At 40.2% G+C, this 22,242-nt stretch overlaps 1 protein-coding gene across 3 annotated transcripts in view; it reads left to right on the forward strand.

The window, feature by feature from the left end:
- scube1 (signal peptide, CUB domain, EGF-like 1) overlaps positions 1-22,242 on the forward strand; it is a 170,209-nt gene that overhangs the window by 88,394 nt on the left and 59,573 nt on the right. For 2 of the 3 annotated variants that reach the window (XM_072377527.1, XM_072377528.1), the window contains exons 5-7: positions 4,428-4,556; positions 14,224-14,340; positions 20,000-20,089. In XM_072377527.1, coding sequence (XP_072233628.1) covers positions 4,428-4,556; positions 14,224-14,340; positions 20,000-20,089 — 336 coding nt within the window. The remainder of the gene's footprint in view (positions 1-4,427; positions 4,557-14,223; positions 14,341-19,999; positions 20,090-22,242) is intronic. The other variant, XM_072377529.1, reaches the window with a different exon arrangement.

Here is a 22,242-nt window from a genome sequence, read left to right on the forward strand (position 1 = left end):
TCTTAATATTAAACACATTTTGACACATAAAATCCACAGCCATCTCTTCTGTTTTGTTCGTATTCAAGATGAGGTGATTGTTACACACCATGCCACAAAGCGATTGACCAGTTCCCTCTACCAGCCTCTTGTCTATCTACGATATACCCAACAACTGCAGAGCCATCTAATTATTTCTTGAGATAACCAAACTCTGAGGTGAGGAAGTCTGAAGTCTGTTTCATTTCGTGGACCCCTACGCCTTAGCCTGACGTGCACGTCTAAAAAATTCTAACTACACATCACGTAGCCATAAGGGCTGTGATTGGTCTGCTCAGAACGTAATTTCCGACAGTTGCTCTTTCCGGTCTTAATGGCTGTTCACGGCGAAGAAGCTCGTCAAATCGTCCTGTTGACATTCGAAAATATCAAAAGTGCATTTGTTCATCCAGGTTGTAAATTCACAACCAGTGTTGTAAATTCACCCGTTCCCAGCCTCGACCGGTTTAGTGGTCATACAGACCACCTCCGCAAACATCTTCTCGTTTGCCTGCGCTTCAACATTTGCAATATAAGTATTTGTTCTTCACTAATGATAAGCTCCAATTGCAAATACAGCTGCTCCATCTCTGTTGCCATTGTTTACTGTTGTTATTTGTGACTGGAAGAAAAAGCAAGGATTTGGCTATAACCCCTGAAACCACACAAACACAGAGCCACTCCTCCCTACCGGCATGGTGAATTGCAGAGCAACGAGTTCCCTCGACGCAGAACTTAGAATGCTCAATGGCGACGTCACGTCGATGCTGTCGACTTTATGAAGGAGCATAAACTAAGCATAAGGTGTATATAGTGAAGATAGATTATGGGAGTCAGTTCCCTGTGGTGCTTGTCCTGCTGACCACCCTCAGACATAGTCTCTTCAGTCTAAAAAACTGTGGTCTGTTTTTGAGGTAGTCAGTAATCCAGGCGGTTGTGGAGGCATCTACTGTTATTTTTTTGCAACTTTTTTACACAATAGTACTGGCTGCATTGTATCAAAAGCAGGAGAGAAATGAAAAAATGAATCCTCAATGTGCTGCTGGCTTTGTCCAGATGCGTATGGTCTTGCTGAAGATGATGGCATCTTCAACACCAATCCTAGAATGATAAGCAAACTATAGTGGGTCCTGAAAGGTGTTTCCTTGTCTAGAGATGTTGGCAAACAACAGTCTTCCTGGGACTTTCATCATTTTAGACTAGTTTTTAGGGCAAATGGTTTGTAGTCACTGAGGGTAGATAGATGAGATTTTTAAGGTAAGAACAAGGCTGAATGTCTGTAAGGTTTAAGAGGTGCTGCAAAATCCCACTTAGGTGTTCCTCATAGGCCTTCAGGACATGGGGTAGATGTGATCTAGACCTGCAGCCTTGCTCCAGTTTAGTCTCTCCTGCTGTTTCTTCACTTGACTGCTGGAAACAGACAGGCTGGAGGGTGAGGCAGAGGAGGTCTCAGTGTGTTCTGATTTAGGGAAAGATGTCAGTTAGGCTGTGTAAAGATCCATTACTGAAGTGTAGAGTTACAGTTTGACAGGGAAGCCGTGGGTACAGGTAATTGGGACGTCTGTATAGCTGGAGGCAGGTGAGGAGCATGAGTATTGAGTGTCTGAACTAAACCATTTGAAAAACAGGTTTAACTTATTGGCTCTGTGCAGACGTACATTAGTCTGATCCCCATATACCTTAAAGACCATGGTCTTTTTCATCCCTGACCACACATTCTTATATTTATTTTCTATACCCACTTAATTCAATTCAGGGTCACGCGAGAGCAGGAGCCTATCCCAGCTTTGTTATAAGAACCATATATTTGAGTCAGATGTGCATGACCACGGTAGCATGGAAAATGTGCATTTAGTTGCAATCATATAATAGCATACAGGATTAGGGTCAATGCAAAATTTAAAGAGAAGGACACCATGTTTATATAACCCTTGATTGACAGAATTATCATATTTTAATGCAAAGCTCTACTGATAAAAGTCATGAGAATTTTGCATTTAAACTACAGAAATTAATTCAAGATAAGCATCGCTCAGCTCATTTTTTGTTATTTATTTCTCCATTAATCCATGAATTTTAGCAAATATACAAGATTTATGAGCCCTAATATAAGGTGCTTTCCCACTGTAGGAACCTTTTGCAGGTCCTATAACCTTTTCAGGAATAGGGCCGTTTTTCACACATTCGGATATACAGGAACTAGGGACCATGGCCCTCAGTTCCTATAACCATTTTAGCTCCTTCTCAGAGGCAGGGTCTTTTCTGGGTTCCATAGGAACACATATGGCGTAGGTGTTTGGTGGTTGTAGCTACGCCCCTTGTCTGAAACGTTTATTCATACGACACGGACACAACCGGCGCATTTTAGTTTAATAAGTTAAACTTACATGTTGTCTCCTTTGTCTACAGCGCTCTGCTCTCCTTCTTTCCTTCATGAAATGAAGAAGTATCGCCCGCTGCTCGATTCTTCGTCTCCTGACTCTCGCTGCATGCTCTTCCAGCCTCGCTCTTGGATGTCTGATGTGATCGTCCATGATTAATATTACAGTCATGCAGACCATGATCACGGTGGCCTCCTCGCTCTCCATATTAGCTTCTTGGTGGTGGTGTTTTCTTCTCTCCTTACTTTTCGCGGGTTTTATTTTGTTGTTGTGTGTGGCGCTAAAGTAACATGTCTGTCGCAGACGGTTGCGTCACATCAGTCCCTGTCAAGGTCCCTGACTCACATGCAAATGAAAAATTAAACAGTTCCTCTGGGGAAGGGCAGTTCTTATAACTAAATTCGAGGCGGACAGTTCTTAGAACTGTGTTCTTAGAACTCTCTGTCCGAATGCGGTTATAGTGTTCACTGAGTTATCAGTTCTTTAGTCCTCTGTATTTGTTTTTAATTCGGTTCACAATCCTTTTGTGCTTTCGGTGGGTTGGACTTCTTGGATTGTTTTGTCACCTCTATAGGTCTGGAGGAAGATTAGTCATCAGAGGCGCTAAACAGTGCCCCTGCTGTGAAAGCTGTCCCCCGCTAGGATGAGAAGGCACTTTGCCTTAACACCGTGGACATGCGGAGGCCTCAGAGGAGATTCAATACTTGAAAAGCCCCCGGTCCAGACAGGTGCTGAAAGAGTGTGCTGACCAGCTGGCTTGTGTTCTAACAGACATTTTTAACACCTCGCTAGACCAAGCCAAAGTCCCTGCTTGCTTCAAGACTGCCTCTATTGTCCCAGCACCAAAGAAAACCACCGTCTCGCCCCCCAACAACTTTCGGCCTGTCGCACTCACGCCCATTATTCTGAAGTGCTTCGAGAGATTGGTGAAGCATCACATTCTCAACATTGTCACATTCTTAACAACACTTCTCAACATTACCTGCTGCGGTTATTTTATACCAGTATTTTATTATTTTTTTATACTGACAGAGCCATGCATCGAAATTTCATTCTGTATACTGGTATATCTGAAGAACAATAAAACCAGTCTATGTCTTTCTGCCAATCAGAAGGTTGATGATTTGATTCCCAGCTTCCCCAGACCACATGTTTAAATGTCCTTGGGCAAGACAGTGAACCCTGTCTCCTCCAATGCATCCATCAGTGTGAATGTGTATGATAGAGAAATAAGCAGCATTTTGTTGCCTGTAATAAACGTATAGACTAAGACGTCCTGTATGAGTGTCTGACTGAATGGGTGAATGTGTCTTGTACTGTAAAAGTGCTTTAAGTGGTCATGTAGACTATATAAATACAGTTCATTGTCATGCTTTGTGTTTTTTGTGTATTGATTTTCTGCCCTTGTTCTTTTTCTCAGGTTTATTTAAATCTTCGTGCCTTGGTTTACTCTCTTTTCTGTGTTCTTGGTTGGCATTTTGTTTGAGCTTGTAGTCCCTTGTAGTCTTATTCGGTTTCAGTATTCAGTTTCAAATTTCTATTTCTTGTCACCACCCCTAGTTGTCCTCAGTTGCCCTGTTTGGTGCTCAACTCCACACTCACCTGTTGATTGTCACTCATTAGTTCCCCATGGTATATATGTTTCTTTATTAGTTTCTTTTCTTCTTTTTGTAGTTTAGGTCATGGTTTGCTGGCGCAGCTGTTAAATAAAGACTTAAGTTCCTTCATCCATTGGCCTTCGAAATGCTGATCTCTGAATCTGGGTCCTCCAAAACCTTTTACCACAAACATCGTAACATCCATTTGCCATTTTGCATAAAATCCCAACCAAATAGTCCTTTAAGAGCAGACAAGTTTGACACTTATACTCTCACATAAGTACTTCTTTACTATGACTCATTAATGTGATTAGAATGGAAGAAAGTTTTTATAAGCTTTCATCCATGGCGTCAGTGAGATTCTCGCCTGTACAAACAGGTTAAAACGTTTATTTAAAATCTTTGTCTTTTGTCCCAATTCCTTGCACAGATGGAATGAACTGCATGAACAAGGACCATGGCTGTGCTCATATCTGCAGAGAAGCTCCAGGCAAAGGCGGAGTGTCATGCGAGTGCCGTCCTGGCTTTGAGTTGGCAAAAAACCAGAAAGACTGTACTTGTATGTATCACATCTGATTCTCATATCCCCACACTGACACACGCAAACATACATACACTCCACAAAGTAAATATGCTTTTATGCTAATCTTATGTCTGGTTTGTTTTCTTATATTGACACTATTCATACCTCACAAATGTTGTATATATTGAGATCCTGGATTCATTCAGTTTATGTCTGGTTATCATGAAATGGATCTCTTCAAAAGATTGTTAAGTTCTGCACAAGCCTGCTGATGATACATTGATCTGAATCAGGTGTGTTGAAGCAGGGAAACATCTAAAACCTGCAGGACAGCGGCCCTCAAGGACTGACTTTGGACATCCCTGTCCTATATGATCAATGTTTGTACCAGCTATATAAAAAGACGGTGAGGATGAAGAGAGGGGCTTTGACAAGAAAGGTGGCCCTGTCAACCATGTTGTGTTTGCAAGGAGCGCAGGTGCAACTGATCTTGACCCATGGTCTGCAGGGTTCTTGTCGGATGGAATGTATCTCCATTGTTCTGGAGACGTTGACTGTTGAATCCGTTCGATCCTATTACTCACATACACATAAAACCACCTTGTCTCGTTGTGTATGTAGCCCAAAAGCATTCTGCTGTCTGTGAAAAATGTGAGTCAATCTTCAGGTGCAGTTCACTCACTACGAACTCTGCAATATCCACCGCGAGGACAGCAACACAGAGCTCGAGGTGTGGTATAGTAGTCTCTCTTACAGGTGCAAGCTTTGATTTTTCCAAAGGCGAATCCCACACTGGACTTGTCGGCGTGGTTGGTGACCTTCAAGTAAAAAACAACTGAGATTGCCTTGACCGAAGCATCGGCAAAGATGATCAGCTCTGCTGACGTGACATTGGCTGAGGAGAAAGTGGAATAACATCGGGGAATCTGCAGCTCCTGCAGAAGCTGGAACAATAGCTTTCCATTTCTCCCATTCTGCTCTCTTATCATCAGGGAGAGGATAGTCCCATTCTCCTACTTTCAATGACAGCTGCCTGAGAAGAAACCTACCCTGTACTGTGACAGGTGCGAAGAACCCAACAGGATCGAAAATACTATTCACTTCAGAGAATAGTATTCACCTCTACGTGTGAATGGCTTGTCTTCAACCCAGACTCTGAAAATGAACGTATCTGTGATGAGGTTCCAGTAAACACCTAGACTGCGCTGTAAGGGCAGCTCATCCTTCGAGAGGTCCAGATTTTGAACGTCCTTAGCAAGATCATCAATGGGAATGGCATCCATCACAGCAGTCCTGTTAGAGGCTATTTTGTGAAGCCGAAGGTTGGAGAGTGCAAGGGCCGCTAGAGCACATTGGAGAAAAGAGATAGCCTCTTCCTCTGTGGCAAAAGACTTCAATGCATCATCCATGTAGAAATCCTCTTCTACAAACTTCCTGACATCATTTCCATAGCTGTCTTCTTCCTCTCTGGCAACCCTCCTTAGGCCATAAATGGCGACGGCTGGAGATGGAGTGTTGCAGAAGACGTGAACCTTCATATGGTAGTTCACAATGTCATTGTTCATGTCATTGTTTCTGAACCACAAAAGCCGTAAATAATTACTGTCTTCCTCTTTTACCACGAAACATGCTGGAAGATACCAGCGCTCTTGGTGATCTTGCAGCACGGGGGCCAATTCTGCATGGTCATTATCCAACATCTTTTGAATGAAGTCCAAGTAGTGTGCCTTCTAGGGCTGCCACGATTAGTCGACTAGTCACAATTATGTGACAAATATGATTATTATTCGTCGTTGACGAATTTAATAGTCGATACGTAATTTTATTTTATTTTTTTAAACTTTGTTTTTCTCTCAAAACTGCTGCGGCACCTTCCACTGCTGCATCTGCCTTTCTGTGCTTAACACACAAGTGCCGTAGTGGTAACCGGGGGTCAGCCATAATGTCACAGGAAGTTAAACCAGACGGGCTCTGGTATCATGGCTACCTGGCAATGGAGCTCAAAAGTGTGGGAGCATTTTAAGAAAACTAAAGACAAATGTTTGCAATGCAATATCTATAAGGCAGAATTTGCCTTCCACAGCAGCACAACAACAATGCACGAACACCTGAAAAGGAGAAGCGTGTTGTTGTGGCTGATTGTGAAGAGGGACCGTCATCTTGGTAAGCTAACTGGCTAGTTAGCTGCTAAAATTAGCGTAAACAGAGAGTTAACTTGCTACTTACTCATATTGATAGCTTTAAACATTAGCGATGACGATTTGATTAATTTGCCATAGCACACATATTTCATGTGTTTTCTGTAACATTATAATAGTGATATGTTTGAATAGGAACGCTAATGTTTTCTAACGTTACGTTTCAGTGCTAAAAAATATGTTCATCTTCAATGGACGGCTTTTTTACAAAGTGAGCTACATGCACACCTCAGCAAGCAAATGTCCTGACTGAGTCCATACTGTACATGTTGGTGTTATATTTGAGTCAGTGAGACCAAAACTTTTTGTGAATAATTCCTTAGTTTCAGGTGCCTACCTCATTTGCTTTAAATGCAGCTATGTTTGATGCCAGAGACAAGTGAAGGAAAGAAAAACCTAAAAAAAGAAAAAACAGTATTTATTTTTGTGTGTTTGCTACAGAGTTAACTAATTGTTTGTTGCAACAAGCTGCATATTTAATCAAAGGGTTAACGAACTATGATATTAATTGTCTTTTTTTTAAACACTCCAAGCTGAAAGCTAATGATGGTTATTATAAGAGCAGCTCCATCCTGGTGCATAAGCTGTATGTTTTACATTCAATATATGTATGATCCGATTAGTCGACTAATCGAAAAAAATAATCAGTGATAAGTCGACTATTAAAATAATCGTTTGTGGCAGCCCTAGTGCCTTCATTTCAGGATTTTTCTCATGAGTGTTGCAGAGTGTTTTAAGCCTTTTGTAGGCGTATCCTCTGTTATTGGGAAACCGTCTCCAAGGCATCCAGAAGTGCAAAGGAGCTACTAAACTGTTAGCTCTGTCCTTGAAAACCTCTGTCCATTATCTGTATAAATCTCTGTTCGACAGATGGAGCAAGCTTGCTTTCGTTCTTGCTTCACACAAAGACTGATTCACCCATGTCTTCATCTTTGGGAATCTTTGTGTTTAATGGAATGGGATGCGCTTGATGAAGTATTTGATGAGCCAACCAGTTGAAGTTTTCTTGTACTTGACGGTGACTTTCACAGGGAGACAGATAGCTCGGACGGCCACTCTAAAGAATACACGTCCTCAAGCTGCTCACTGTAGATGGCTTGTGGGCTTTACCAAGACATAGATCCCCTAGGACCATCCATCCCAGGTCCAGCTTCTGGGCAAATGGTGCATTGTGTGGACTGTTAATCTGCTTGCGCACCTTATGGACACGGAGAATGTCCCTTCCCAACAGCAGCAAGATGTTTGCATTAGGGTCTAGGGGAGGGATCTCGCTTGCAATGGCTTTGAGGTGCTTGTGATGGGAAGCTCTGTTGGGGGTAGGTATTTCTGATCTGTTGTCTGGGATCTCCTCACATTCAACCAAGGTAGGGAGCTGCAAGTTGATTTTCTGGTCTATTTACTCGACTGTATACCCACGCTCTTCTTCCTGCAGTCTCGGTGATGCCTGCACATGTTTTTAGTGTATATCGAGACCAAACACTGTCATCATTGAAGATGTTGAAAAACTCAGACCTCACGAGAGGGGTGACTTTGCTCATTGAGGATGGTGTACATCTCCCTTGCTGCGTTATGATGACCATTGGGATACACATTTACGAAACACATCTTAGAGCAGGCACGAAAGCTCATCCCTTCCCCACATACCTTGGTGACACTTCCTCCTTTGTCTCAACCTCCTCCCCACCATATTCTGTATTTTCTTGAGGTGGCTTTAGTTTCCAGGGAGCAGGGACTGGGTGCAGAGCCACAATATGCCTGTCACTCCCACACTCAGTGCATATGATCTCTGCTTTGCAGTTCTTGTGGACTGTGGATGCACAGCAATGGAAACAGACAGCTCTCTCCTTAATATCTCCAGAGGTTTTTCTCTAAAGCCTCTACACCTATTGAAGGGATGCAGCTTTTTATGGATGGGACAATTCTTGTTGGAGACTGCTTGTTTTCCTGGTCTGGAGGAGATATTGAAGTCCTGTGAACTGACACCCGCTGTCTTATTTGACTGTAGCCATCGTCTGGACGCTCTCTCCTGAAGAGTGTGACTGGATGAATGAAAAATGAAGCTTGGGTCATTTCGGGCTTTAGATTCGTCTGAGATGAACTTGGAAAACGCAGTGAATGGAGGGAATGATACCTGGTACTGTTCCTTATATTTGGAGCCATAGGATGTCCATTTATCCAGCAGATGATATGAAAGTTTTTCGAGGATGGGATGGATTTCATCTGTCTGTGTCCAAATGAGATAACCCAGGTAAGAAGTGATCCTCCATAGCTGCTTCTATCTCTAATATCAGATCTGCCAGGTCACGAAGCTTGTGTACATCTCTGCTGGATATCTTCGGAAAGCTCTCCAGTCTGGTAAAAAGAGCGTTCTCAATGGCTTCAGGTGCTCCAAACGGTCCCACGCCATTTTCAGACCAGCAGCAGGGTACCTGATATGGACGGATTTAATCTGACGCACATCCTCTGAAGACTCTCTCCCCAACCATTTCCCAAGTAGGTCTAGCTCCTCAGCTTACGTTTACACAAGACCTATAATCGCATTGGAAAATGAAGACTTCCATGCCCAGTAGTTTTCCACCTTATTGTCGAACTTGGTCTGACCAGTGGTGATAAGTTGACTTCTGGCGAGGAACGTGGCCAGGTCTGCTGTGGCCGAAGCATTGTTGAAGTCACCATGATCATAACCCTGGTCTACTGCTGCATCAGCATTGACGTTTGGGCTACGATATCCACCGTCTTAATCTACCAACCGCGATATCCATGTCTTGATCTACCAACAGTCCTCCTTGGACTGCTGCTGGGAAAGGACAGGTCGTGGTGAATTGCTGTGGCCTGGTCTGCTGGCTCAGGGCTGATGTCTTCCTCATCTTCGACCAGTCTTTCCCTCAGACTGATCTTTGTAGTTCGCTCTGAGTGACCAATGGCTTTGTCAGGCTGTTTTTGCTGAGGCTGAGAAGCTTTGGGTTCTGACTAAGGGGAAGGAGCTTTGGATTAATTTAATCTTGGTAAGTAATCATTGTTATCTTCTAACGCTTCCTCCAACATAACAGCTTCAGCAAAGACTGCTTCTTTTTCTTTTTCTACCTCCATTGCCACTAGCTCTGCATCAATCCGTGCTCTTTGCACTTTCATTTCAATCTCTTTCCTGCAAAGGCTGCTTTGGCGTCTGCCACCTTTGCCTTAGTACGAGCTATTGCTAAAGCTAAGTTCACCTTTGAGCTCAAGGATGATTGTGACGAACGAGAGCACTCAGATCGTACCTCTAGATCATCCTTTTCCTGTTTACGATGCACTTGGGCCTCTATTACGAGTGCAAGCTGTTCTGTTTGGATTTTATCTTCCATGTTGGATGTAGGCTGGAGATGTTCCTATTGATGTCATGTGTGAGAAGCTATGATGGGTAAGGCGGTGTTCTGTCCTTACATGCCGAAGCGATGAGAAGATATCTTTTCACTATGCTGGCCTCCCTCTTGTACCATAGTGGTTATCCAGCTAAGCCAAACAATCGAGAATTCCCAGAAAAGACTGATCTTTACTGAAGATGTCACGACTGTGAAACTGTAATACAAAATATCCACAAATACAAGTTACACAAACAGAATATTCATCACAATAAACTAGGTAAATACGGACAATACTGATATGCACAAACAGAGAAAATTAATCAGAACAGCATCTGAGCTACATGGCCAAATTAGTCTCATATATGGCTGAATTATTATAATGTACAAAATTAAAGTGATTGTAATGCACAATCTTCACTTACAAACTTAGAACTTAGAAACGTAGAATCTTACAGATATGGTCTTCTGTGGCTTCAATACCAAACTAAAATCTTCCCACAGCTCAACAGAGAAGAAAATGGTCTCCAGCACCATGTGCTCTCCTTCTACCAAAACCGAAAGTGAGACTTAACAAAAAGGGAGTTAAGTCTGCGTTTATTCTTGCTTCCACAGGGCGCAGTATAGCATTAGACAGCTTGACATACAGAGGCCATGACAAGAGGCCTCTCGATAACTGTGAATACAAACATTTGTTTTTGTTTTCAGTAAATTAACAGTAAACACGGTCCTCATAAAAACTTTGAATAACTTATTTTTTCAAACTTTGATTAAAAAAAGAGAAGTACATATTACGTATTAGGCATAAATAAAAGCAAATTGACAATAAACATAAAAACTTTGAATGACTTGCATAGGGCAATTGCATGATTTATTAATGCAGTGCATTTGGTCCGGTGTATTTTGATTTCTTTGTCAGTCGAGGTAGAGCCAATTAGTTCATCTAGATGATCCACAGCAATGATTGTGTGGCAGGGTACGTAAGTGACTATCTTTAACTCATTTGCTTGTCTTGTCTCATTTGGTTTTGAGGATGTGAAACCAATTCTCATGGACAAGGAACGAGCAGAGTTTTTTTGTGCTTTTCTGTGCCAGCATGCTGTATTAAATCAGCATGGTGAGCACGTATCTCACATTTACAGCATCGACAGAACACCTTTGTGTTATCTCCCATTTGAGGTCGTATCCAGTCTTTCAATCCACTCTTTTTCTGTCACTCTTTACTATATTTCTTTCCATATTTTCCCCACTTTTTCCCACTCATCGTCATTCACTCTGTCTCTGTCTGACTCCCTCTGTCGTTGATCTGCATGAGAGTGTGGGTGTGGCCGGTTACAAGGAAAAGGGGGTCTGGACAGGTAATGGAAAAAGACAAACTATCACGTTCGTGTGTCTCATTGTTGTGGAAACTGGAGAGCTAGGAGAGAGGCAACAAAGCAATCCCAAATAACTGACTACACTTTAGAAAACAATCCCAAAAACCCACAACCCACGAATGATGAGATTTACAAGCGACTTTTCAGAAAAACAAGCCCAAAGTCACTTATAATAAGCGGACTTGGCAACTATGGGTACACAGCAACAAATTTATGTCATCAACCCAATATGCATTGCGCTAGTAAAACAATGACTGTGCCTGTAAGTAAGAATATGTGAAATAAGAAATAACAATTCTTCATGATTTTGTTAACAACACATTCTAACATAAGGCATAAAGCAAGCATTAAAGCATATTCATGCCCTATAAGTCTTCACAGTCGGGGTTCTCTTTCAGTAAAGATTTCATTTCACCAACCTTAAAAGTCTGTGGTACATAGCCTGTCAACAAAGATTGATTAATGAAATCCAGTATGATAGTGTTAATAAAGGAGAAGAGCTCCTTGAATCGTCTGGCTGACACTGGGTCTATGACACTATCTACTGCAGACTTATGACAAGTAGGTTCGAATGCCGATTAGACTCTTTCACATTATACTCAAGAACTCAAGAATGGGTGTTCGTGAGCCTATTGATCAGTGTAAAAAAGGTTTTAGTTTAGTTTTCACCAGAGTACATATAACCAGTGTGTCTTAAGTGTTGATTGTAGTTGATTACTTTTTATCAGCTCTGTATTGATAAATTAGAGAGTAATCTTGATGCTTTGCGACACTGAACATGGTGAACAATATTTAGGTAACATCCATCCATCCATCCATCATCTGCCGCTTATCCGAGGGTCGGGTCGCGGGGACAGCAGCTTTAACAGAGAAACCCAGACGTCCCTGTCCCCGGCCACTTCCTCCAGCTCTTCCGGGGGGACCCTGAGGCATTCCCAGGCCAGCCGAGAGACATAGTCTCTCCAATGTGTCCTGGGTCTCCCCCGGGGTCTCCTCCCAGTGGGACATGCCCGGAACACCTCACCAGGGAGGCGTCCATCCTAACCAGATGCCCAAGCCACCTCATCTGACTCCTCTCAATGCGGAGTAACAGTTCAATTCAATTCAATTTTATTTATATAGCACCAAATTACAACAATTGTCATCTCAAGGCACTTAAATAATATAGTCCAATTCAAGCCAATTGGAATTCAATTCATTGTAATCATAATCCAATTCATTCATATTGAGCCAATTAAAAAAATAATATCCTAGCTAAGGAAACCAACAGATTGCACCGAAACTTGTCTTCAGTCCAATCTCCCGTCCGACTGTGGAAAGGAACGACTCCCTTTTAACTGGAAGAAACCTCTGGCAGAACCAGACTCAGGAAGGGTGGCCATCCGCCTCGACCAGCTGGGGTTTGAGAAGACAGAAAAGAGGGAAAAGAGGGGGGAAAAACACCATAACACCATTCAAAGGATACCTGTTTGAACAGGGAAACACAAGTTAATAACCACAATAATGTCACATGTACATAAAATCATTTGAGAAATTAAACAAGGGGAAAAAGAGAGCAAAGTGAGGAAAGGTGTGACAGATGAGGTCCCCCTGCTGTCTAAGCCTATAGCAGCTTAACTATGGGATGTTTCAGGATTACTTGAGCCATCCCTAACTATAAGCTTTATCAAAAAGGAAAGTTTTAAGCCTAATCTTAAAAGTGGAAAGGGTGTCTGCTTCCCGGACATTTACTGGCAGCTTATTCCACAAGAGAGGTGCCTGATAACTGAAGGCTCTACCTCCCTACTTTGGGACTCTGGGAACAACAAGTAAACCTGCAGTTTGGGAGCGAAGTGCTCTGTTAGGAAAATATCTTTCAATGAGATCTTTAAGATATGATGGAGCAGTCATGAACAGTCATTCTGGAACCTATACTCATTTAGAATTTTGAGTAGTTCAAACCCTATCTAGACACATTCCTCACATTTCACAACCCATTTCTTGAAACAGTCATCATTATTGAGTGTATAATCTTTTGAAAGGGAAATGCTTGGCTAAATTAGAAGATAATTTGTCTTCATGAAACAAATCACACAATTAGACAAGTTTGCAATTAGATTTTGGTAAATGACGTTTAACTACTTGTACAAAGATTCATACAATTAATTACAAAGAAAAACTTGTTGATAGTGATGATAGTACTTGGTTTTTTGTTTTTTGAGATACAATATGAGATAAGGTTATATAGGATACCTGTTTTTTTTATTAATTTACAAATAAAGCTTTTTGAAACTGAAATGAAAATGTTTTTTTTTTTAAATATCAAAGAATATGAAAAAAAAAACATAGAAAAATTCTTTCTCCACTTTTTTGGAATATATAAGTATCTTTCTCTCTGGAGGGGGAGATAGAAAGATAGATAAAAGATTCCTCTTTTATATCCTGCTTTCTAATCAGTCCACTTCTACATAAATTTCCTTTGAGTTTATGAGTCCCTCTCTCTTTCTCTCATTTTATCCCTCTCACTATCACCTAATTTATCATTATTTCTAGTATAACGCACTTGTCTCCCTGTCACATCTTTTTGTCAGGTCAGATCTAAGATCTAGAAGGGCATCATTTTTAATCTTGTTCCAGCAAATTACAAATGTCTATGTTAGCTCTTGTTTGGTTTACCAGGCCAAATTGTCTTGCGATAACATTTTCATACAGTAATGGTTGCAGAATGATAATGCAGATTTGAAAGAACATGTTTTGATCCTTTTGTACAGAAAAAAAAGAGTAAGACTTGAATTTATGTTATCTTTAGTGACATGTAACTATGGAAACGGAGGTTGCCAGCACACATGTGATGACACAGACACAGGGCCAGTGTGTGGCTGCCACCAAAAGTATGCCCTGCACTCAGACAGCAAGACCTGCATTGGTAAGTGACGACTGTGACGCCCTTCCAAATTATGCAAATATATTCCCCTTGGCCCTCCCAGCTGTTTTATTGTATCATCTCTTGAACAGTGTAGCACAGTGGATTTAAACAAAGAAAGAAACAAAATGACAATGCAGACAAAAGCACTAGGAGTTAAAGGTTGTGAATTTATAGATGGATCACTTCTTTGCTACTTCTGACCTCATGTTATACAAATGCTATATACAGAGAGAACCAGGATTTGGAAATTATTTGCTTTACATCTGTTTGCCGGATGTCAAATGTAATCAACCCCAAGACTCAAGCCTAAACTATCCTGAAATAACTACTACTGTTAAGAAACTTTGGCTTCATCTGAACTACATCCTGCATATAGCAGCCACTAGTACTTGAAATAGTTTTCTTATTATATCACACCAGAATAACTATAGTTGCAATGTTCTGTTTTCAAATATGTTATTAGTAGAAGTGACCTGACTTGGAGAATTAAATTCAGTTTGATTCAGTTTTATTTATACAGGGCAAAATCACAACACAGTTCATCTCAAGGCACTGTTGTCTCATTTGTAGAATTGCCTCAACTTGGGTGTGCACACTTTGTTCCTTAATTCTTTTCTGGTGGACATATGACATTGTTCTAGTGGAGACGTAAAATAATAGTTAATCCAAAATACATCAGCATAAATCATTTTCAAATTAAATGTTAGAAAGACTGCCATGTTGGCAATTTGTTAGGTCAAACAATTAATTGTAACATTTCTGGAAAAGTAGAAAAAATTAAAAATTAGTTGGTGGAGAATGAATGACTGACACATTTCTCACACTGAAACATACATTTACCATGTCAAAAGTTTATTCAGTGAGTCCATTCAGCTGTAAATATGACTATCAACAGAAGCACGCCTATCCAAACTGGCTTTGGAAATTAATTTATACCTAGCTTTTTTCTCTGATCAGTAGAGGCTAGATAAGGCGTTTCAGGTAAGTGAAGTTGTTCGTATCTTTTTTATCGAATCCTCCATTCTGATAAAGGTTTGCGGAGCCTGAAAGTTATTTTCAATTATTGTTAGAGTATATTGGCCGCAAGTGCTTGAAAGATATGAAGTCAGGCCAGGTATTAAGATAGTGATCATTTATATTTTATAATTAAAAAGTTGTGTGCAGAGGTCAGTTATTTTCATAAATTACACCCTGATTTTATTTAATTGATTTATGTAAAATTAACTAACTTAAATTTATTTACTTAAATTATGAATATTATTATTGTTGAATCCTGAAATTAGATTAAGGTGACCTCTCACTCAGGAAATTAATTCCTTCTCTCTTTTTCTTTTTATGCTAAGGTGTTGACATTGTTTCAAAGCTTTTGGGTTTGTGTTTGATAGCTTTGGTTGATGGTTGTACAAATGTTCTGTGCACTGAAAGAGAAAAATTAAAGGGGAACTCCGATATTTTTAAATCTAGACCTTATTTCTGGTATGAAATACGTTTATCTACTCACCGAGAACAGTTTGGCGAAAGTCCGCGTCCATCAGAAGCTATTTAGATAACTCGCAATCGGCGTATATCCATATAACAGAGTAAACAGGGCAGGGACGATGCAGCCTCTAAATAAGGCATTATCTGTCTTTATTTCACCAATACTTTAAGAAGAATAAATGAACGAACGTGCACTATAGCTCTGTTAGCTCATAGGTGCTGTTATGTGGCTACTTGCAGCTATAGGAGAGCTAACGGAGGGATTTCTACACAGACATTCTACAGGGACCACTTTATCCACACGCCCCCCCGGAGCACAGTTTATTTACTCCTTTCTCTGTGACAATCGGCTAACTTCACACGGAGTTTGCTACTGCGAGTTTTGTGCAACATGGCAGGATATATATCAAATTTTGACAATGTGAAAGACGACTTTGAGTAAGATGGACGTTTTTACCAGAGTGAATGAGCTGTGCTGCAGTCATGCGTGTGGATGAAGTGGTCCCAGTAGAGGTGTGTGTAGAATATCCTCTGTTAGCTCTCCTATAGCTGCAAGTAGCCACATAACATTAGCTGTGTGATAATAGAGCAATAGTACCTTTTCGTTCATTCATTCATCTTGTATTGGTGAAATACAGACAGATAATGCCTTATTTAGAGGCTGCATCGTCCCTGCCCCATTAACTCCGTTATATGGATATACGCTGATCGCGAGTTTTCTAAATAGCTTGCTAGCTCTAGGTGAGTAGATAAACGTATTTCATGCCAGAAATAAGGTCTATGTTTAAAAAAAACTGAGTTCCCCTTTAACAGAGCTGTCACGTCACTGACTTTATAGAACTCTGTTAATTTTGGACTATACAGTACCTACTATATATGTAACATTTTGACTGTTGAAAATATTGACATATTTTCTTTGTGAACATATTTTCTCTATTTGTGAATTCATTATTCATTATTTTTGACAAAATTAGAGATTTGATACCGCAACAATAACATTGCATTAATTCATAAACAAAAACAACTATATTTGAACCATGAAGAAAGAGAATCACATAGATTGATGAGAATAATGATCTTTGAATTCAGGTTAAATCAATAGTCTCTTTTTACTTTTCTTTGGAAACTGCCATGTGTTTTGTCAGTAATCCAAATAAGTTACAGAAAATGTCAATATTTATGTGTATCATGAACCCGAGGTGGACATTTGATAGCTTGTGTTCCTCAAATGTGCAGAGTCAAGCATAACAAAAGAAACTAAGACTAGAACCCAGCCTGGTGTCTTATTTAGCTGATTTTCCTCAGATATTCCAAATTTAACATCTCCAGAAAAGATTTTCATAGCAGTTAGAAAAGCTGATATTTTTTCAAATCATAGATGGATGAAAGGGTTGTCAGTGCTGTTTATTAAACAGGAAAACACATTATATAATGACCTTTTATATAGTGTTTACTCTACTGTGTCTGAACACTGCAAAAAATGTATCTCTTTCCTTTTCTTCAGCTGTTTCTCACTGTCTCTGACCTTCACCATTGGAGCGAATGGTTGTAGTGCCAGGTTTTCAATGCCGCTAACCCATTTTCTTTCCAGCTGCTTTGAAGAAGAGGAATACTCACATCAAGAAAAGGCTGTCCTATGCAAGCAGAAAAGAAACAGGAACCCTCTTGTACATCTTTCCCAGTATTTCTCTTTCTATGTCTATCTCTGTTTCTTCACACTTTGATGAGAGTGAAAGAACCTCTCTATTTGTGGTCCCAGTGTCCCTACTGCTCTTTGGGCCTACTTTTAAATCCAGCCCTCTTTCTCCCTTTTCGTATAGTGCTGTCCATCTGTTCCTTCTTCCTTCCACCGCCTTCTGCTTTCTGGTGATAGTACCTGATTGCCTGTCTTGTCTGAGAATTAAGTTTAGAACCAAATCAGGTGGAAAGTACTACTCCTCAGTGCACAAGACTAAATAATAACTCGGGGGGGTTAGGGCCTTGCGTTAGAATCTGTGGTTAAACGGACATCTCAATTGCAGCCTGATCTTATAAAAAGCTCTGACAAATTCAAACCTTACCTATGCATCCAGTTAACTAACTACCTCCTCATTCACAACCACTACCACAACAGAAGAGCCAAACAAATACTGTAACAACCAAATGGCCATTAGTCAAAACCCTGCGAACACAAAAATTACTTCCATGCCTTATCCCCATTCATTAGCACTTTTTGTGACTTCTTAGAACTTAACAGAGGCAGGGACTTGTAGTGCCCTCCTTTTTTTACTCTCATAACCCATCATTCCTAATTTATCAGTCCACTCACATGGGGCACATCAAACTTTTGGTTCTTTTTACTTATCCATCCATTCAATGTTTGTGTATCGGAGAGCCTGCAACACATTTGTATGAACTCTTTCTTCTTCTTTCCTTTATTATTATTTTTTTCTTCTTCTTCAATTGTGCTTGTTTTATTGTGATGTTTTCTGTGACCCTTGCCCTTTTGTTTCCTTTTAGTCCATCGGTTCTACCATTTTGCTCCTAACTGTAGTTGTTTAGAGTGACTCTCCCCCCAGACACACACAACTACCCAACCTCCCCCATCCTGCATAGGTCTTTAAAACAACTTTCCTTTTTGTGGGCCTCCAACCACCTTCTAATCCCATAGACTATTTAGGAGTGATTGGCTGGGATTTCTCTCTTTCCACCTCTTCTCAAACCTGTCCTACGCATCCACCTCTCACATACACACACATACACTTACATTTTATATCCCTCTCTGGCAGGTTTTTTCACACACTCAAGCAAGCCGACACTCAAAGCACACACACTGGTATGCACAAGCTTTTGACTCAACATTCACACATTCACACAACCACATTTTACCCTGTTAGCTCAGCACCAGAAAGATTCCATTCATCCCTAAGTGTACTTCACAGAGTCCTTCACTTTATCCATCATTCAGAGAAGAGAGAGAGAAAATGGTAGCAAGGTGGACCAGGGGAAATGAAAGGGACATTAATTGTGCCCATATCTACCCACCACCACCCCATAAGACATCAAAGGCTTGTCTTTTTGCAGCAAATAGTGTCCATTCATAGAAAGATGCTCATTCAAGCCTTAATTACTAAGGCCTAGTGAAAGGCTGGCTCCCTCTCCAAACCCCTTCATCAAACTACCATAACAACGCAGTACATGCATGCTATTTTAACAGCAATCTGACACTCTTATACAACTAGTGCAAGCTGCTTCCATTTTTCCTCTCATCATTCTCCTGTCACCACTGCTGCCCAGCATTTGGGAATGTGGTTTTCTAGCGTTGACTGTTTAAGCCAGTTGTGATGTGTTCCATAGACAAACAGGCAACCAGCGCTGCCCCCAGAGTACCTGTTCTTTCTTTTTGTTTTATATATATGCATGTCTCTCCTACATTCTCCTTTCAATTTCTATTTCTCAATGTGTACAACCCCCCTCCCCTCATATATACTTCCCACTGTGACCCATAATGGGATTGTTTTTTTTTTACAACTTTCTTTTCTCTTTTCCTTTTGTTTTCTTTTATTCTCTTACCCATCTGGTCATTTCTCAGTTGTTCTACTATCTCCTCTATGCTTATTGCCCTCTCATGCCCTATTTATGTATCCTTTATCCTTTCTTATCATCATCACCCAATTTTATTTGCTTGTCTTTGTCTTTGTCCACATTCAAAGCAGCTTGTTTTGGAAAGGTTGGGCCCTCCTCCTCTATTTTTATCTTCATCCTTCAGTTTAATATGAATAGTTGCTGACAAAGAGTGGCTGTTTGATACGGAAGGCATAAACTGCATTGGCAACAGCAACGTCAACATCAAAATCAAAATTCATCTTAATGTCCACCCCAACCCAATCCCATTCTTAAAACCCCACACCTTATGTTTTAACCCCTGAACAATTTTCTTCCCACCTTTTTGCCTACATCTTGCTTAATTTTGTAAGCTACACACTGATCAATTTAATTTATTTTGTTATTTTGATTTGCTCCAGTGGATTTATAATTTTTTGGGAATTAACACTAACAGGGATTTTAGCACCTCTTCATCGCTTCTTGCTTCTTGGCTTTGGTTTTTTGCTCAAACGCCAAGAGTGGCTGAAGGTCTGGTCATTTGGGCTTCTCATTAACCTGCTGCTCACTGTTTGTCCCCTTGTCACTTGTGTTTTAGAGAAAGATGAGGCTGCAATTGAGAGCTCTGAGTTCAATGCCACGTCAGTAGCTGATGTGGACAAGCGAGTGAAACGGCGGCTACTTATGGGTAACTCTTTTCTTCCTCTTTCTATGTGTTGCCATGCCGCTTGTGCTTGTATCCTAGACTGTTCATCTTCTCGTCCCTCCTCGATATCCTCTCTCTACTTTCATTTTATTAAAAACATTTTTGTTAACCTTTGGTGCCCACTGTGTCCACCCCCACAATCACAATTTTTTAGCAACATCAAACTTCAGACATACTATATCTGAAAAAGGCTTAAAAGAGATCACTGTTTCTCAAAATCTTTTTTTACTCACTAGTACCTACCAAGTTTCTAATAGACTAAGATTTTCTCAGTGAAAAATGGTTTATTTCCATCTTATTTAACATGTTTTGTGTTGCATTGGTCTAATTTCTGGTAACCCATCATATAAAATGATAGTTACATTTATCATCAAATGTGACCTTTTAGTACTGATAGATAATAGTTGCTAAATTAGAGCAAAGCTCTCAAATGTTATTTTGTCCCGAATGCTCTACTCAAGTACCTCAGGCAACTTTGGACCTGTCATAGTTTGAGTGGAATTTAGAGTCCTCTGAATTCTCCTCTCCAAAAAATAACACCATAATTGGATTTTTGAAGGACTGTACCCTATAACTATGCCCATGTTGCTTTTTGGCCTTGAAGAATTTTTCTTTTTGTTTGTTTGTTTTCCAGCGCTGCACTTTTACCACTTTTTTCAATCGCAGGATTTATTTTTTAAGTAGTTTTTAAGAAAGGGGTATCCAAACAGAAGCCTCTCTGTTTGTGTATCCTTGTTTGTGATTTGCAGTTTTCCAAACAAATTTGCTGCACAGCTGCACAATTTGCTATATACAATTTTAATTTGCAAGTTTTCTTTTACCAGGTTTTGGACAATGTGACTTCTCTACGCCCCAAGTAACCTTTTTGCAGAATGTTTCATTTCTCCTCACTGGTTACACCTTGCTTAACCTCCTCTTATTCAAGCATGTCTCCTATTCTGAGGGCAACCCAAAATTTCATATTAACCTCACTTGGATTACATGGGATTACATATACATTTTTTCTCTGTGATGTTTCTTTTGAAATCATCATTCTCCACCGTAAGATCAGTGTGATCAATGGCAACAACTTTAGCTTGCATTGCAATGTTATGTGATACACGTTTTAGGCTTTTGTTTCTTGCAATTATTGTTTCTAGACGCTTTGTTTTAGACTCACATTCGAGTTGGATGTTGGACCTTGCAAACAACTATAGTGGGCATATATGCTGCTTTCTCTGCTAGACCTGAGTGGGGCATCTGGTTTGGGGGTAGGGTGAAACATTGTTTAAAAGGTGCACAGACTGCTTACTCTGCAGCCTCCTGGAGTGCACAAGTGATGCAGAGCCAGTTCTTCATTTATTCATAAACATTGATGCTGAAATCTCATATTGAGTCAGTGTGAGATCTGCAGCAAAAACCTTGGTAAACATAATTTTAAATGCAGAATTTCATGCAGAATTGGTTATGATACATCATTCAATCTAGGTGTACATCAGTGTAATTATATCTTTAACATTAACATCTGATTCTGATTTGTATTTTCAACCCTCATAAACAAAGTTTTCCCTCTTGCTCTCTTGCTTTTGAAACACAGACAGAAGAACAGATCTTCAAATTGATTCAAGCATATAGATCATTTGTTAGTAGCTCTGAATTTGATCCACAACAGCATTCAATAATGTACCATCCCTACAAGCAGCACAAGGGAAAAGATGTCTCAACTAGAGGCAACATCAATCTCAAATTAAGAAACTAAAGTCCTCATGTTATGTCCCAAACTCTGATTTGGTTTAGGCAGTACATTTATTTGGTTCGGGTTTAAAAAAAAGACCAGAGGCTGCATATTCTTTTTATGTAATATAGGGCATATCAGCCTTCATCAACAAACTTATGAATACGTTTATGGGGGAGAATAGTCTCCAAAAGAATGGGTAACTGCCAGTAATATATACATATATGGAGCTTTGGCCTTCTTCCAGTCTCAAAGTGGAATTTTATTCTTTCTTATCTTTTCAGCCTTCTTTTAATTTTTCTTTTTATGTTGAAAATTCTTTCCGTCTACTGTCATGGGGTTCTTGTGTAACATATAATAATGTTGATGATTGCTTCATTGTCTATAAGGCAAATGCACAATTTTAATACAAACAAAACCT

The sequence above is a fragment of the Leuresthes tenuis genome, unplaced genomic scaffold, assembly GCF_036924035.1.
Source record: "Leuresthes tenuis unplaced genomic scaffold, fLeuTen1.0.hap1 SCAF_23, whole genome shotgun sequence".
Classification (NCBI taxonomy): Eukaryota; Metazoa; Chordata; class Actinopteri; order Atheriniformes; family Atherinopsidae; genus Leuresthes; species Leuresthes tenuis.